The sequence below is a fragment of the Bos grunniens genome, chromosome 14, assembly GCF_055505025.1.
Source record: "Bos grunniens cultivar Pamir isolate PY7600 chromosome 14, Bosgru_T2T1.0, whole genome shotgun sequence".
Lineage (NCBI taxonomy): Eukaryota > Metazoa > Chordata > Mammalia > Artiodactyla > Bovidae > Bos > Bos grunniens.
In genome coordinates this window covers 53,053,132-53,066,753 of record NC_141178.1, presented here as the reverse complement: position 1 = coordinate 53,066,753, position 13,622 = coordinate 53,053,132, and the positions used below count along the sequence as shown (strand labels likewise).

The 13,622-nt window shown below is 39.3% G+C and overlaps 1 protein-coding gene across 4 annotated transcripts in view; it reads right to left on the bottom strand.

Annotated features, from left to right (window-relative positions):
* The window catches only part of CYP7B1 (cytochrome P450 family 7 subfamily B member 1), a 174,304-nt gene that overhangs the window by 25,843 nt on the left and 134,839 nt on the right, over window positions 1-13,622 (bottom strand). For 2 of the 4 annotated variants that reach the window (XM_086336812.1, XM_086336813.1), the window contains exons 2-3: window positions 7,928-8,024; window positions 6,413-6,549 (exon numbers count right to left, since the gene is read on the bottom strand). In XM_086336812.1, coding sequence (XP_086192938.1) covers window positions 6,413-6,549; window positions 7,928-7,947 — 157 coding nt within the window. In that variant the 5' untranslated portion in view covers window positions 7,948-8,024. The remainder of the gene's footprint in view (window positions 1-6,412; window positions 6,550-7,927; window positions 8,025-13,622) is intronic. The other 2 variants (XM_086336809.1, XM_086336811.1) reach the window with 1 other exon arrangement.

Genomic DNA, 13,622 nt, shown 5'->3' with positions numbered 1-13,622 from the left:
GTGTGCTGCAGTCCATGGGCTCGCAAAGCGCTGGACATGACTAAGTGACTAAACTGCAACATCACCAGCACCACTAAGGCACAGACTCACACTGCAGTCTAGCTCTCAAAACTGGCAGGGACCGTGGAGATTCCTGGTTGCACCCTCCCCACCCCCACCACCCCGGGCATTTACCAGTGAAAGAAAGGCAGGAAAAGCTAAAGGCCAGGATTGTGTTGCCATTTTTTAGTGGCAGAGCCTAGACAAGAAAACAGTCCACACACGGTGCTTTTCCTGGTACTGTTCTGTTTCCTTCTCACTCAAAGGTTGCTTCAAGACTCCTGCTAATGAGAAGTCATATGCATTCAATACTCAATATTAACTTTAATAAGCCTTCCTTTCCAAGAACACACATGAAATTTAGTTGATCCCACAAACTGTAATGCTTATGTTACTGTCTTCTAGAAAATGATAAATGATTAGACATGAAAGTTTGTCAGAACATCTATGCTCAGCTCTTCACGTCATCATTTCTGTGTTTTTATGTGTATGTGTGTGAACCTTTCTTAGATAAACAACTCACTTATTATTTCTGGTAACTCAAACAGCATCACAGAAATTAAATTCAATTTGGGACAAGTTTTATGACAAAGTTTTGAATAATTTTAACCTAATCCTAGAAATAGGATAATTTTTTTTTGCTTTTCAGTCTTAAGGCATAATTTAAGGTTTTAGTGTACATAAATATACATGTGCTACAACTTTTTGCCTAAAAATAAATGACTTAAATTGTATTCACTCTATTTCCCCTTGATTTAGTTAATAAGGTGGGCCAATTCAGGAATGAGGGTAAAACTTGAGTGACTACTCATTCTGATCAGATCCCAAAGTTATATCTACAACATAAACTGGATTCCCAACCCCCCAGGAGAGCAAAACTGACTCAACTGGATTTGGGCATATTTTATGACACCTGCTTTACCATAGCAGCTTAATTAAATAAAATCACCAGCATCTGCCTGACAAATAATTGAAAAAAAGAGTCAATTCTCTTATGTTGCAAAAGATATAATTTTAGGCAAGGCTGTGTATTTTCACAGGTGGTGATTCATACTTTTCTCTTTTCACTAAATGAAAGGAGTTTGCTACATATCTTTACAGAGTTATTTTAAATTTGTCACTAAAATTCAGAGAATGCATAAAAGGCTTAGTTTGTAAAACATAATTTTAGAGAATAGTTGGAATTTTTTGTTACCAATTGTCTGTATTCATCAAAATCTAAGCGGAAAGACAAAACTGTATTCAGTCATGGCAGTAGAAGCCACTAGTCACTGACTTATTGAAGTACAAGCTTCATGTACTTTAGAGATTTTTATCTATAATTCATCATGAATACACATGTATTCCCTCTCTCTCCCTTTCTTTCTCTCACCTTCAAGGTGAGGAAATGGGAAGAAATTATGAGGTTAGTATCAAATAAAAACAGTAAAAGCTAAATGTGGAAAACTGTGTATGATTAGCAACCAAGTATTCATTGATTTTTAATAACTGCTTATTTTTTAATAGGCAGTGTCACATAGGTTGTTTTTTAAAAAATTACTGATCAGTTTAATGCAATTTATTTGTAGATAAAATTCTCACTCTTTCCAAGGCTCTTTACACTCCAGGATCTGTATTTTTTTTCTCAGTTCTTATTTTGATTTTCTTCAATATCAAGGCATTATGCTTTACTGACTCTCTTATCCAAATAAGATGTGGACTGCTGAGTAAGACATTTTGATTTTCTGGATTTTACTTTTCAAGTGGGTTTGGAAGTACTAATAACACTGGAGATGCTAGCTGGCTTTCCAACTTTTAATCTTCAGTATAAACAATTTAAGCTAAGTTTTCCAAAATTAATATTAATTTAAACCATCTGTCCACCATCTGCTAATGTGAGATGCAAAACCAGAGTTTCTTTGTAATCTTTAATCAGACAGTTAGGAAAACACATATACATTCATAAAATGAATTTAAATTTCTTAACAAAGGAAATTTGAAAAGTTATTCTGAAGGCCATGGATTCTTGGAGCAAAATTAACTTTTGTTCCAGTGTGCTTTTATGTAAGTGAATGCCGAGTGTCAACAGGCAACTCGTCTACTTCACAAAGATCACAAGATAGAAACAGTATCTTTTGCCATGTTTTCAAAAGAGAAAGGAAAGCTACCAGCAGTTGATGTGAAATATTGATTTAAAGAATTTCAAAGAATAAATGTCAAAATGAGGCTCACTTCTGCAAAATAATGTATATGTGTGTATGTGTGTATATATATATATATATATATATATATATATATAAAATCATCCTTTTGAGCAGTAAATTTGAAATGGGGTCACATTTTTTAATATATTCTTTACCAAACATTTCATTGTCCTCCTTTTTTTAGGAACTGGCTCAACACAAACATATTAATTCCATCATTCCTGAATAACCTGCACATGATCTATTACTAACCTAAGAGCCGTTTCACTTCCTGCAAAATTACTTCTTTTAGGAAGGTGAAGCAATGTAATGATAAGTATGTCACTAAATGTTAAAAAAAAAAAAAGTCATTCACTCTGATGTCTTGAAGTTTGACATCTGGATCATTATAACTTGAATTTTGATGTTTTCATCTTAGATATTTGGTGCTGTACAGGAAGACCTCCAAGGGAATTCAGAACAACCATTTGACTATTTGGAATAGAAATGTATAGTCAATAAATAGGAGATAAACTAGAATTTTATAGAAATTTTCCATAGCTATCACCTTTTAATCTCCACATATACCTGGCTCTCCATTTAAAATCTCCAGCTAAAAATATTCGTTGGAAGAGTGGACTATGAGCCAACTTTTTATTTGGTAAGGATGACCACATTATCCTCCCACTCTTATTAGGGAGATTTCGCTAGCTGTTGACAATGATGTACAGTGGTGCTTCGCTGCGGTGACATCTAGGGAAAACGATTCCGCTGCACCACCACACAAAACCAATTAGAGAACTATTTTCTGCGACAGGTCACGAATTTGCGTGGTTTCCCATGAAAAGATGTACCTTTTAATTTCTTTATTAAGATGACATTCGTGTCCCTTGAGACTTTTGGGGATGACAATCATTCGCTCATCACGAGAGAACATATACTCAGTGAAATCACATCATGGGACAAAGGTGGGAGACACTGTTTCCCGTTTCACATTTTCCAAACGAGCTACTTTGCCAACTGATCATTAGAGGCACGTACATGAAAAGGATTTCTTGACAGGAATTTATTCAAACTCTAGGAAGAAGCCAAAGGAAGTAGTAGTATGTATTCAACTCTGGTTGTCTGTGGTGGAGTTTAAAAACATAACCATGGTCAATAGACATTAGAAATTCAGCAAGTGTCTCGGTATTTAAGATGAAGATATCAAGTGTCAGCAGAAATTTGTTATTTTCTGAAAAGTGAATAAAATTATTCCAATCTGCCTTAAAGTTTCTGCTTAATCATCTGAGGTTATTTTTGTAGAATGTATTAGAAAGGAAAACTGAAAATGTCAATAATTTGTTGTATCTACTCATTAGACTATAAGGTTTACTTTTTAAAGTTAAAAGTGACTTTTTAAAATTTAATTTTTGTTTTATATTGGAGTATAGTTAATTTACAATGTTGTGTTAGCTTCAGGTGTGCATTTAAGAGATTCAGTTATACATATATCCATTCTTTTTCAGACTGAGTTCCCTGTGCTATACAAAAGGTCCCTGTGGATTATCTATTTTATATATAGTAGTGTGTATATGTAAATCCCAAACTCCTAATTTATCCTTCCCCAAGAATTATTTTTTTAAGTGAAGAATATAGTTTTGTATTATGAAGCCAAGTCGTGTCCAGCTCTTTGCAATCTCATGGACTGTAGCCTGGCAGACTCCTCTGTCCATGGAATTTTCCAGGCAAGAATACTGGAGTGAATTGTATTCCCTTCTCCAGGGGATCTTCCAGACCCAGGGATTGAACATGGGTCTCCTGCATTGCGGGCTGATTCTTTACTGTCTGAGCCAGCAGGGGAGCCCTATATAGAGAGGTATGTATATGTTAATCCCAAACTCCTAATTTATCCCTCCCCAAGAATTACTTTTTCTAAGTGAAGAAATACAAAATGTAATATGAAACGAATAGTTCACTTAGGCTAGAAGCCCCAACTATGGCCTTTATTTGTGTTATAGTATTTCATCAGCTCTAAGGTATTAAGAATTTCCTCATCAAATATTTATTGTGAATCAATCAGTGCTGAGCTGTGAACTAAATGTGGGCAAGAGAGGAGTTAGATAATAATGAAGGGAAATAGATAATGTGAATTAACAATACAGTCACAATTTATTAAATGCTTTGACAGAAGAGATACTAAGAGTGATTTGAGAAGAGGCATCAGACATAACATGGGGAGGTGGTAAGGATCACTGTAAAACACCAGTGCATTTGACAGGTATGTGGGGATCTAAGCGAGATCATACCTGTCATCTTCAATTTTCTTGGGAAAGAAACTGAAAGTTATCAGATCCCAGTGACAGGGAGCTGGAACAGAGCCTCCTATCTGCACACTCAACCAGAAGTAGGAGGGCAGAGGAGTGTAGACCATCTAGTGTGTAGAGATCAGCCTCCCAGACATACACGGGACAGACAAAAGCAAGCAAAGGAATGGCTAGCCCAGGAGATAAGCTGATGGTGGAAGACTGTGAGCAAACACACCACCATAAATTTCTTCACTCTTTCTACATGTGCTCCTTTGCAACTCTGCCACTCTGCCCAGGAAGAAGTGGAGGTCTCTTTTCTTAGCCTTGAATCTGGGTTGCTCTGAGACGTGCTCACACTAACAGAATGTGGTGGAAGCAAGGTTCTATGACATCTGAGCCCAGGCCTCGAGAAGCCTTGCTGCTTTCCTCTAACCCTCTTAAAATATCAGCTGCCACATAAGGACATCATCTTGAGGATGAAACCTCATGAGGACAAGGAGGTCCTAATTGGCATGTGATGAGGTCATCTTGGGACATTTAGCCCCAATCAGTCAAATGGCTCAAGCCACACAAGTGGGCCTGGGCAAGACCAGTTGTTGTTTCAAGGCATTACATTTGGGGGAGGTTTGTTATGCAGCCAGAGATAGTTAACACAGCTGGAGAGCGTGGGCCTTAAAGGAAGATGATCTGAGAACATTCCAGCTTCTCCTATAGCACCATGATGTTGGACTATGTAGTGATCCTTCTGTGTATATTTTTTCTTGTTCTGTAAACATCTTGAAGTTAGAATCATAAAAAATACTTTTAAGTTAAAAATATTTTCTGGGCTTCCCTGGTGGTCCAGTGGTTAAAACTCCCTGCTTCCAATTCAAGAGGCATGGGATCAATCTCTGGCCAGGGAAGTTCTGCATGCCACATGGCATGCTGCCCCCCTGCCTCCAAAATGTGGGCTTCCCTGGTGGCTCAGTGGTAAAGAATCTGCCTGCCAATGCAGGAGACGCAGGTTTGATCCCTGGTCTAGGGAGACCCCACATGCTGCAGGACAACTAAGTCTGTGCACCACAACCACTGAGCCTGTGCTCTCGAGCCCAGGAGCCACCACCACTGAAGCCCGCATGCCCTAGAGCCTGTGATCCTCAACGAGAGAAGCCACCGCAATGAGACGCCCATGCACTGCCACTAGAGAATACTCCCCACTCACCACAACTAGAGAAAAGCCCAGCACAGCCAAATAAAGAAATAATTTTAAAAGGTGCATCCTGATCTGTGGGTGCTTGGGGCTCAGGGGAAAGGGACGAGAAGTGGATAGGGGAAATGCAGGGGATTTTTTAGGCCAGTAAAACTACTCTTGTGACACCATAATGACGGATACATGACATGATGCATTTTGGAACAGGACCCACAAAGGAACAGGACAAACCCAAGGAACTGGACAACACAAGGAATGGACTGCAGAGCAAACCACAGACTTGATGATGTATCCACATTGGTGCATTAGTTACCACAAGTGTGCCACACTAGCATAAGGTGTTCATAACAGGGGGAGTTATGACCAGGGAGAAGAGGGCATATATGGGAACTGTCTGTATTGTCTGATCAATTTTCTCTAAACCTAACACTGCTTCACAAAGCCAAGTCCGTCAATGCATTCTGGCTTTTAAAAAAACAATGCTTAAAGGCAAGTTAAACCAAACCCAATAACATATGACAACAGGAGAGTGGTATTCCCCAGGCACTCTCAAGAGAATTCTATAATTTGTTTTTTAATGTTAGGATTACTACACTCAAAAACAGTTTTCTTTTGCATTGCTCTACAAGTAAAGTAATATACAAATAATCTAATTTTTCCTAGAGAAAAATATAACGACATTAAAGAATAGGTGAGAAATTTTAAGTAAGGAACTTAAAAGAAATGTCATTTACCTCCAAGGAGAAGAGTGAAAATGTCACCATACTGCTTTTGAAGAGAAGTCATGAAACCCAGAGGATCTTTTTGTAATTTCAGGGCCTGTCCAAAGTAAGGAAGCCAGCCTTTTATCAATGGAGGCTCACCAGGTCTCCTATAGGAAAAAAAAGAAAATAAAAGAAAAAATTAAATCATTCTTATTTTAACACCCGTAGGTCATTTGTCCAGTCTAGAAGTAGACTGGAAGAACTTCACAGTTTGTTTTTTTTTCCAATTCTTTTATTCGGTGAATGCTAAGTCACTTCAGTCATGTCCCATGCTTTGCGACCCTATGGACTGTAGCCTTCCAGGCTCCTCTGTCCATGGGATTCTCCAGGTAAGACCACTGGAGTGGCTTGCCGTTTCTTCCTCCTGGGGATCTTCCCAATCCATGGATAGAACCTGTCTCTTATGTCTCCTGCACTGGCAGGCGGGTTCTTTACCACTAGTGCCACCTGGGAAGCCCTTTATTCGGTGACTCATATAATCTTAGACATGTATTTATTGAGCCCCTTCATGTGTGTGGCTCTGGAGCAGACAGTTCAACTTACAGTTTTTGGTGAGCAACACTTGTGAGAAATTGTGTCTTGTGAGACTCAATTGGCTGAAATGACAGACATATTCAGTAAACATTTTGTGTGTGAGTGCTCCTGCTGTGCTTCTGGGGGTTAGATGTCAGGCAGTTTAGTTGCCAAAGCAAAGCTCTTTGTTATCAGATGTCAATTAGACTGGAATTAAATAATTAGAAGAGGGGCAATTATTAATCTTGAAAAATCTTTTGTGTTGTTGAAAACAATAAAAATCTCAATATTATCCTATGAAAGGTTTTTTTGTCATATTCTTCATAGGAATATTTATTAAGTTTTACAAGATTTTTTAAATATATGAAGTATGTTCAATGAATCATTGAAATATTATGAATTAAAAACCAAGTTTCTTCTTTTCTGACCCATAATCCTAGCAAAACTGGACTTCAAAATTTCTTCTCAATCATTTATTTGGTGAACTCAATCTGATTTAAAGTTAAAAAAAAAAGATCCAAAGCCATTTTATCCTACAAGGGATTAAAACAAATATTCAAGAGCACTCTGATGATTCCCCATCCCATCTGTGAAGTGACTTATACTACACGCAATACAACCCATTTTGATTAATCACAAGATATTACAAGCTCAGATCTAATCAAAGACCAAGATTATGATCATACTCAGCATGGAATTTTATGTAGCTAGATTAACCCTATCAGAAGCTTTTATTTTCCCACAACCCAATATGGTAGAATTAAACTTGAAAATTTTATCTTTATAATAATTTACAAAATACAAGCTGTTGTTTAAATACATATACTTAGAATAGGAAGACAGGGAACACAACATAGAAACGTGTGTCTTGGGGGCTTCCCTGGGGGTCCAGTGGTTAAGAATCTGCCTTGCAGTGCAGGGGAGGCCATTGAGGAACTAAGATTCCACATGCCACGGAGCAGCTAAGCTCACCTGCCGCAACTACTGAGCATGGGGCTCTGGAGCTCATGCACCACAGTGAAAGATCCCACAGGACACAGCGGAGATCCCACGTGCCACAGCTAAGACCCTGTGCAGCCAAATAAATAAGTAAATAAACAGATAAATAAAAAATTTAAAAAGCCATCACCCCCTCCCAAAAAAGGAACGTGTATCTTACTCTTCACCTCACTCCCTGTTATTTTCTTGAATGCAACTCAGCAATGGAGACTTGCTTTTTTGAGAAATATAAAAGTGTACCAAGAAAACAATGTAACAGTTAATTTTAGGTCCAAAGATTAATCAATAAGAAGACATTGCACATATGATTGGAAAGTAGGCCCGAAAGTTAGAAACTACCAAAGCTATTCATCAACGACTGTTTTGAAATTTGCAAGTGATTTAGTTCACAAAACTTCCTGTCAAAATATTAACTCTCTTCCTCGGTCTGCTTTTACTCTATTATGTTTAATGTTGCTTGAATACTGCACTGTGACAAAGATTTTGAAAGGCTTTTTGTCATATCATAATTGAATGCAACTGATTTCATCCTTTGTGCTTTGTCATCTGGTCAAAAGTCGTACATTTTCACAGGGTTTCCGAGAGGGGAAAGGATGGAGCTTGGAAATCCAGAGGAATGAACTGAAAATTCAAAGGTAGGGAAACACATTAGGAAGCCATTTTATCGCTATGAAGATGAGAGGGTCATCATTTCTTACAGCTGTGCTCATTTGGGTAGAAATAAGCCTCAAGCTATTAAATATGTGTGTGTTAGTCATTTAGTCGTGTCCGACTCTTTGCAACCCCATGGACTGTAGCTCGCCAGGCTTCTTTGTCCATGGATTCTCCAGGCAAGAACACCGGAGTGGATTGCCATTCCCTTCTCCAGAGGAACTTTCCAACCCAAGGATCGAACCCTGGTCTCTTGCAATTGCAGGCAGCTTCTTAACCGTTTGAGCTACAGGAAAGCCCTAACTATTAAATACCATGTCACAGCTATGCATATTTTCAGGAAAAAAAAAATATAGTGCTAGTTCAACTTATGACCCATTGAAGACAGTTAACAGAAATCTGTCTTCATCACTATATTTGTAAAAATTATTTAGGGAGGAAAGATATCATCATCATGATCCAGAAAGGCCTGTTGACACCTAGCACAGTGCAAACACTGCTATCTGTCTCTTTCATGCTCTGTGACTTTGAAAATGAAGTACCAACTGCTCACTTCTGAGTGAAGGGACAGGATGCTTAATGCTTATTGGGGATGCTCCAGTTCCAAAGCTTAAGAGGAACAAGTCCTGAAGCAATGGTGGGTCACCAACCTCTCCCCTCAAATCTACAGTCCATATCCCTCTTTTTCCCCCACTCAAATAATAAACACTCAAATACCTTCTTTACTATTTTAGAGACTACAAGATCATATCCTGTAAATTATACAACTTAAAGCTTACAAAGAATCTCAATGATTAATCCCAAGTTCTATGTAGAGAGCACAGCATCACTGCTCACAAGGTCTTCCCTACAACTTGTACAACACATCTTAAAGTTCAGGCTTATCTGGAAGCAAACAGTGGAAAAGAATCTAAATACATAAAATAACTATAGAACACAAAAGACATTAAAGACATTTCCCTTTGGTGAAAAATCAGTGCATAAAATTTAAAAGAGTGGACCAACAGAGAATACTTGGTTTCTAATGATACATGCAGTTCGTCTTTATGCTACACCTTCCATGAAATAAACAGGTAAACAATTTGACATCCCACACATTGTATCCCTGGACATTTAGCGCCAGCACTTTCCAAAGCAGTCTACATGTGTCAAAGTATTTTCTTCTCCATTTTTCCCATGATCATTCTAGGCTAGGAATCTCAGTTATTGAAACAACCTTCTAAGCAAGTAGGGAGCAAGCCTGATACATGCACAACAATCTAGGGAAAAAATAAAATTACATGTTGATGAAGTTTTTCTAGACAATACATTTGTATCAGGTCACCTAATATCTGGAACAGTACCTTAGTAATTTTTTAATTTTTCCTAACTAATACTTTCTTTGTGTAGGTGGTTAAATTTCAGAAACTACACAACTAAAGGGCATTGTAGTATCTGACAATAATACTGACCTTTTGAACAAACTGTGCTGTTGAGCAAGGCACTTTTGAAGTTGCTCTGTTTCATGCTTCCCTGACTTATTTTGGAAACTACTTATTTGCAAAATGTTATCTGCCTCTTTGTGTCTCTTAGAACTGTATTCTTGAAACATCCTCTATCCACCATTCTTTTTTGGCTCCAATGGGGGCACCAAGATACCTAAAAATGTTCCTGCGGCTCTGAAAAGCAGAGAATCAACATGCCCTGTGGGACGTTGTGGAGAGGGAGCATCATCGCAGGGTTGTGGATGAAAGGTCCCGAGAGAGAGCGTGTGGAAAATGTGCTGGAGCAACCTCAGGGAGCACCCAGGTGGGGCCAAGCAAGCCCAGAACCACATGCCTCGCTTTCTCCAGAAACTCAGTGAGTTAAAATCAGCTGGGGAACTTCAGTAAGGGATGCAAAGGTGGAGGACTACTCCCAAAACCCTAGCCAGGAGGCACCTCCGGGAAGCCATAGATGAACCTCATGAACATCTGCACAACGCGATTCACCAGATCAACAGAAAGGAAGGGGAAGAGAGAATCCCAAATCTCATTTATTCCTGGTACAAAAGAGACCAAGTTTTAAAGGAGAAGTGACTGAGCCACTTTTCACTGGAAATATTCAGTGTTTTCTGCTATGAGCAGAAACAGGGGCTCAGAAATCTGAGTTCAGGTATAAAGAATTAAAATTACATTTCTGCACATCTGACTCATCCTAGGAGACTGAAAATCCCATATGCTAGCTATGTGTAGCTAGATGCTCAGTTTTTTCACCTGAAAATGAGAATAAAGATATTCAGTTTAGAGATTTACCCATCAGGCTGAGGTGAAGTATTAGAAAGTAGCTGGTACACAGAGTATGGTTAGTTTTCCCTTGGGAGCAATACAGATGTCCTTAAATGGGTGAATGGATAGGCAAACTTCTATATAAGCCCATATATACTGGAATGGTATTTAGCCATATAAGGAAATAGGTATCCTGTCCTAACAAGACTTGGAGGAACCTTAACTACATATCGCTAAGTGAAAGGAGACAACCTGAGACGGCTGCATACTGTACAACCACATGACCCGGACAAGGTAAAATGATGGCGATTCACTAGATTAGTAGCTGCTAGCTGTTAACAGGGAAGGAGAACAGAATGAATAGGTGGAACACAGGAGTTTCAGGGCAGTGAAACTGTTTTGTATGTCACTGTAATGGTAGATACACGTCATTATACATTGGTCAAAACCCACATAATATGCAACACAAAAAATGAACCCCAATGTAAACTTCAGGACTTTAATTAATAGTAGTGAACCAATGTTGACTCAGTTGTAACAAAGGTACCACACTGATGCAAGATGTTAATAAAACGAAATGCTAAGGTGTTGGGTGGGTCAGGAGGGGGTTGCGGGAACTCTGCAATTTCCTCTCACTTTTCTGTGAACTTCAAACTGCCCTACAAGATAAAGCATATATATAATGAATTTTGAGCATGAAATATATTATTAATTTCCATTTTTAAAAGAAGCTAAAGAGTTTTTTTTTTAAAGATAGGCAATTTGAGGTTTTAGGATTGGTCATGCAAACTGATACAATTTGCCACATTCTCTCTTTTTTTTGAGGGGGCAGGATGTGGACCATTTTATAAAGTCTTTATCAAATTTGTTATAATATTGCTTCTGTTTTATGTTTTGGTTTTCTGGCCAAAAGACAGGTGGAAACATAGTTCCTGGACCAGAGTTTGAACCCGTACCCACTGCACTGGAAGGCAAAGTCTTAATCACTGGGCCACTGGGGAAGTCCCAATTTCTTTTTAAGAGTAAAGAGTTCTGGAAACCAAAACATGAGACTATTGGCTGTTGATTATTCTCATTCATGTTAGGTACATTTCTTCCTATGACCTAATAAGGAGCCACTTTTATGGGACTCCAACCATCTATTTAAGACCCTGCCTGGACTAAGTGTTTTTGTATCTTTTAGTTCAGGAAGCTGGTTTCCAGTGACCTGAGGGACTCTGACCAAAGTTAGTTTCTTCCTTGACATTGTGGGGGTTTTGGCAATTTTGTTCACTATTATTTTTTATTTCACTTTTTCTTTATTCTTTTTGATTTTTCTCATCTCCCTTTTATTTTTCTAGTTTTTCTTTTTTATTCTTTACCCCATTTTTAAAAATTCACTTTTCTTACTTAAAAATACCAGTCTGTTAATAATCGCTGTTCAACTTCATTTTTGTCTGGCTCTGTGTTTTGACTCTGTTATAAAGATCAGCTTTTCAGGTGAGCTTTTCAGGATTCTCTTTTGAGGTGATTTGGATCCAGTTTTCCCCCAGCGTTTCTCCATTTTTAAGCTGACCTCGCGGGCACCTTATCTCGACAGCAAAGGCAACCTGCTTCGAGGCCTCTTGCCTACATCTCTGCTGAGGAGAAAACCCATATGGGCAACGACTATTGACAAGGTTACCTTCACCAAGGTGAGGTAGCCTTGGCACATCCTGACTGAGAAAGAGGTGGCTGTGAAGATCATTCACAAGAGCCGGTAAGAATCCTTGGGGCTCCAGACACTGTCCCACAAAGTCAAGATAATGAAGGTCTTGGATCACCCCAACATCGTGAAACTATCTGAAGTGATGGACACGGAGGAAACACTCTCCCTTGTCGTGGAGTGTGCTGCCGGAGGAGGGATGCTCCATCAACCAAGGGATCATGGCAGCACGAAAGGGAAACAGGCCTCAGGCTATTTCTGCCAGAGAATGTCCACCAGACAGCATTGCAGCTGGACAATCCACCCAGGATGCTGACTTGAACATCAAGGTGGCAGACTCTGGCTTCAGTCACAAATTCACCTTTGGCAATAAGTGGGATGCCTTATGTGGAAGCCCCCATCCCCTTGAGCTGTCAGCCCCCAAATTAAGATGGCATCACAGCAGATATGTGGGGTCTGAGTCATTCTTTAAACACACTGGTCACACAGATCCCTGCCTTTAGATGGACAGAACTTAAAAGGTGCAGAAGGAACATTACTGAATACAATTCGCCATATCTCCTACTATTTGTCCACTGAATGTGAAAACCTGCTCAAGAAATTTCTCACTCCCTATTTCAGCAAGGGAGGCACTTTTCAAAGCAAATCACGAACCCTTCCTGGATGCCTGCAGCTCAAGTAGATGGGAAACTAAACTGCAGGAGGCCATTCCCTGACCTTCCCAGGCGGCATTACTAGTAAAGAGCCCGTCTGCTAATGCAGGTAGACATAAGAGAAGTGGATTCCTTCCCTGGGTCGGGAAGATTCCCTGGAAAGGGAAAATAGCAACCACTCCGGTATTCTTGCCTGAAAAAATCCCATGGACAGAGGAGCCTGGAGGGCTATAGTCCATGGGGTTGCAGAGTCAGACACCACTGAAGCGACTTAGCACACACGCACTCCCTGACTACAATGTTCTCGGTGGCTTGCCTTGGTGGCGTCCCCAGCTCCACAGTGTGAAGAAGGGTGACAGCAATAACATGGTGTAAAGGAATCAGCTCTGAGTCCTTATCCACAGACAGAGGCATTCATCTCAGAGGACATGCAC